The following is a 4,148-nucleotide window of genomic DNA, read 5'->3' as shown; positions in this document are numbered from 1 at the left end:
AGTGTTCATGTTCATAAGCACCACACCACGCACAGAAAGTTTGTCAAGATTCTCGTGGTGCACTTGAAATGAGAGGAATATAGTTATGTCTATCTGTGTACTCAATGGTTTTCTTTCTCCTCCTCCAGCGTTTTTTAGAAATAACTCAGTAGCAAGTCACAAGTGTTATCTCCATTTTTTCGACAATAACCTGATTTTATATATTTCACATTAACTAACATATAATACCCAGTGGGTTTTTTCCCCCCATCAAAGAACAACAAATTTGGCTAGCAGATGCTAACGGAAGTGAAAACATTAGGGATGGGCACAAACTAGGAAAATGGCAGTTCATGGTGGTTTGTTGGATTCCACAAACTTTCATTAACTTTTCCATTTGCCGAACTGGTTTGTGGGGTTCGTGAGTTCGGGAGGTGGTAGAATGGCCGCCTTATGACACCAAATGCACAGGGACCAGGGAGTCTCCTCCACCTTCCCTCTTATGATGTGACCAAAGTACCATAGATTCAGTTTGGTCATTTTAACTTATAGGAAGAACTCAGGCTTGATTTGACCTGGAAACCACTTTTTTTGTCTTTTTGCCAATTTATATAAAATTCTCCTCCAATACCATATTTCAAAGGAATCATCTTTTTTTCCTCTCAGCTTTCTTCACTGTCTGACTTTCACATCCATACATAATAATGGGGAATAATATAGGATGAGTTATCTTGATCTTGGTCACCAGCAACTAATCCTTACACTGAAAACTCTTTTCTGGCTCCTTCACTGCTGCCCTTCTCAGTCTCAATTTCCTTCTGCTTTCTTGGGTGCGGTGCCCCTTTTGGTTGATGATAGAGCCAAGATATAGAAAAAAATGAAGCATAGAGAAATACAGCAATGTAAATGGTTAGACAGCCGGTTTAGTGTAGTGGTTAAGTGTGCGAACTCTAATCTGGGAGAACCAGATTTGATTCCCCACTCCTCCACTTGATGCTGCTGGATGACCTTGGGCAAGACATAGTTCTGTCAGAGCTGTTCTCTCTCAAGGACAATTCTGGAAAGAGCTCTTTCAGTCCCACCTTCCACACAGGGTGTCTGTTGTGGGGAGGGGAAGGGAAAGGAGTTTGTAAACCGCTCTGAGACTCCGAATGAAGGGCGGGATATAAATTCAATATCTTCTTCTTCTCTTCTTCTATGTGAATGCTACTTCAAGACAGCAGAAATAGACTTATGGGGCTCTAGGTGAGCTAATAGATTACCTTTGTCTTGATGTTTCAAAATGTTCTTGAGAGTCAGAGTGGCTCATAAAAGAACAGGCCTCAGAAAGCATTCTTCATTCATCTGTCCATCCTTTATCACTCAAATGATAAGGAGAACAGAAGAATTCTCCTTCCAACAGCCTCTTACTAGATCATGTGATCCAGGAGGAGGGACTCATGCAAATCCCTTCTGAAAATGGGAGGGGGGTAGGAAGATCTCCTATTCAAAAGGAAACCATTCACATTTAGAAACCCCACTTTCTCCCCAGTCCACAGACCCATCATTCCTCCAGAGCTAGGATATTTCAGTATCAAGACGATGAGATTAAGTCTATATTTTGTATGTTTCTTGGTCACCATTCCTAGATGTAAGCAAATATTCTATGAAGAGTGACGACAAATTGGTTTGACTGAAGCTCTTGGTATAGGATGTCCTGAATTTGACTCCTTGTTCTCTCTTTCCTAGGGACCTTCTCAGACATTCAGCTGACTACATCTGGACCAGGAATGGTGAGACCTGGAGAGAATCTCCACCTGTTCTGTACAGTGTCGGGACTCTCAGTCTCTGCTCAGTACAGTGTTTGGCACTGGGTCCAGCGGTTTCCTGGGAAACATTTGGAATGGCTTGCATTGTTATACCCCTATGACGGAAGCAAGGGGTTTGCCCCGTCTCTGCAGAGCCGGTTGACCATTTCTTCAGACACTTCAAAAAACCAGGTCTTCCTCCAGCTGAACTCCCTGACAGCTGCTGATTCGGCTGTGTATTTCTGTGTCCGGGAACCTTACCACAGTGAGGCAATGTCCATTGAAAATGAATCAAAAACAGGAACCTGTATGTGTTTTTTCAGTCAGTGTTTGGAGTATCGTGTTCCGTGATAAAGAATAATGAAGTCACGTAAAAAAAAAAACATGAAAAAAAAATGCACAATTGATCCAAACGATGCCTCACAAGTGATTATCATCAACCCTTCATTGTTCACACACACAACACTCTTCCTGGTTCCATGAATGAAATAAGAAAGATGGTCCTGGGGGTAAGGTTACCTTAGAGTTTGGTTGCTCCTGTGCCTTTATTGACAGCACAGAAGCCATGAAAAAATTGCCATCCCCATGTTTCAAAATTCAGTGTGCTGTAGGGCTGAACTGACAAGAGCTGACCATCTGTTAGTTTCCCCCCCATTCAGTTGGCCAAGTGAGGCATTGGACAGAGTTGGAATGAATGTCTGAGTTATGTACTCACATTCTACATGGTAGAATAATTACACTACTGCTATTCCCATGTAGCAGGAGTGCCAGTTCCAGATTGAGAAATCTGTGGGTATTTGGGGGTGAAACCTGGGGAGAATGGAGTGTAATGCCACAGAGTCCACCTTCCAAAGCAGCCATTTTCTCCAGGGGCGCTGATCGTGTTATTCTGAGAAGAGAATCTGTTCTAAGTACTTCATGGCTTCAATAAAATAAAACCTTCCTGCAAGAGTGTATTTCATTGTTTGCTGTGAGTCTGACACCTGGTTCTATGAATGAAATAAGAAAGATGGCCCTGGGGGTAAGGTTACCTAAGAGTTTGGTTGCTCCTGTGCCTTTATTAACAGCACAGAAGCCATGAAAATTTTACCATCCCCATGTTTCAAAATTCATTGTGCTTTAGGGTTGAAGTGACAAGAGCTGACCAGCTGTTGGTTTCCCCCCATTCAGTTGGCCAAGTGAGGCATTGGACAGAGTTGGAATGAATGTCTGAGTTATGTACTCACATTCTACATGGTAGAATAATTACACTACTGCTATTCCCATGTAGCAGGAGTGCCAGTTCCAGATTGAGAAATCTGTGGGTATTTGGGGGTGAAACCTGGGGAGAATGGAGTGTAATGCCACAGAGTCCACCTTCCAAAGCAGCCATTTTCTCCAGGGGCGCTGATCTCTGTAGCCTGGAGACCATTTGTAATTCCTGGAGCATTACAAATGCCTCACCTTGATTTAGACACTCTTATCTTGCAGGTTTCTGCCTGTTTTGTTATTGTTTAAAACTTTCATTAAGGGATGTTGCTAAATTCCATAACTCTTCAGTCAGGGGACTAAAAATACAACTGCCGGCATTATAATTCTCCTATAGAGCTCTATAGGGCAGTCTCATTTGGAATAATGTATACAGTACTCTCTCTCTGTCTCTCTCTGTCTCTCTCTGTGTCTCTGTCTGTCTGTCTGTCTGTCTGTCTGTCTCTCTCTCTCTCTCACACACACACACACATTGCAGAGCTGGGTTTAATGGAGGATTACATGAATTCTTGCAGGAGAAGTTCATCAGTGGTTACTAGCCATGGTGACTAAAGGGAGCCTTTGTAGCCAGAGACAGTAAACACCTCGATAACAGTATTGCTGACTATGCACTTTAACAATAAAATTCATTCATTCACCTCAATAACAGTATAGGGGGCAACATCAGGGAACATCTATGCCATGTTCTTAAAGCATTTATTCAGTGTTTGGTGTTGTGTTTTTTGGTTAGGTAATTTATAATTTGAATCTTCCTTCCTATTCTATGAATACATTGCTCCCATTCTGTTATGGTATGGTAAGGACTGACTCTTTCGGGTCATGCGTATGGAGTATGCACACGGGGACTATCATTGCCAGTGGGCTGTGGTGTTGCTCTTTTATGCTGGCTTGTATGTAAATGCAGGGAGAGTTTCCTGTTTAAATCAGCCCCTTGTCAGTCCCAGCGACACAATCTTCTGCGCCTCATAACTTCCTAGCCTATTTTGCAGTCAAAGAAATCAAAGGAAAATGATATGGTGGCTTCGATTTGTTTTCTTTTCAGCAACACTCAGAGGTAATGTTTGGACATTCACACAAAGAAGATAGTTACATCGAGATGGAAATGTGAAGCAGGCCCCTTTAAAATGTCTTTCT

At 42.4% G+C, this 4,148-nt stretch overlaps 1 gene segment (V, D, J or C); it reads left to right on the top strand.

The window, feature by feature from the left end:
- Window positions 1-1,707: 1,707 nt before the first annotated feature.
- On the top strand, window positions 1,708-2,073 carry LOC107122722 (the record flags this gene model as incomplete). The annotated part of the segment is given in 1 exon segment: window positions 1,708-2,073. A coding segment is annotated over 1 exon segment (366 nt), but the record flags the coding sequence as incomplete, so codon positions are not given.
- Window positions 2,074-4,148: the final 2,075 nt, after the last annotated feature.

This window comes from Gekko japonicus, unplaced genomic scaffold (assembly GCF_001447785.1).
Source record: "Gekko japonicus isolate JY-2015 unplaced genomic scaffold, Gekko_japonicus_V1.1 scaffold10631, whole genome shotgun sequence".
In the NCBI taxonomy this organism is placed as follows: domain Eukaryota; kingdom Metazoa; phylum Chordata; class Lepidosauria; order Squamata; family Gekkonidae; genus Gekko; species Gekko japonicus.
The sequence above is the reverse complement of the archived record's forward strand: the minus strand, read 5'-3'. Positions and strand labels throughout refer to the sequence as shown.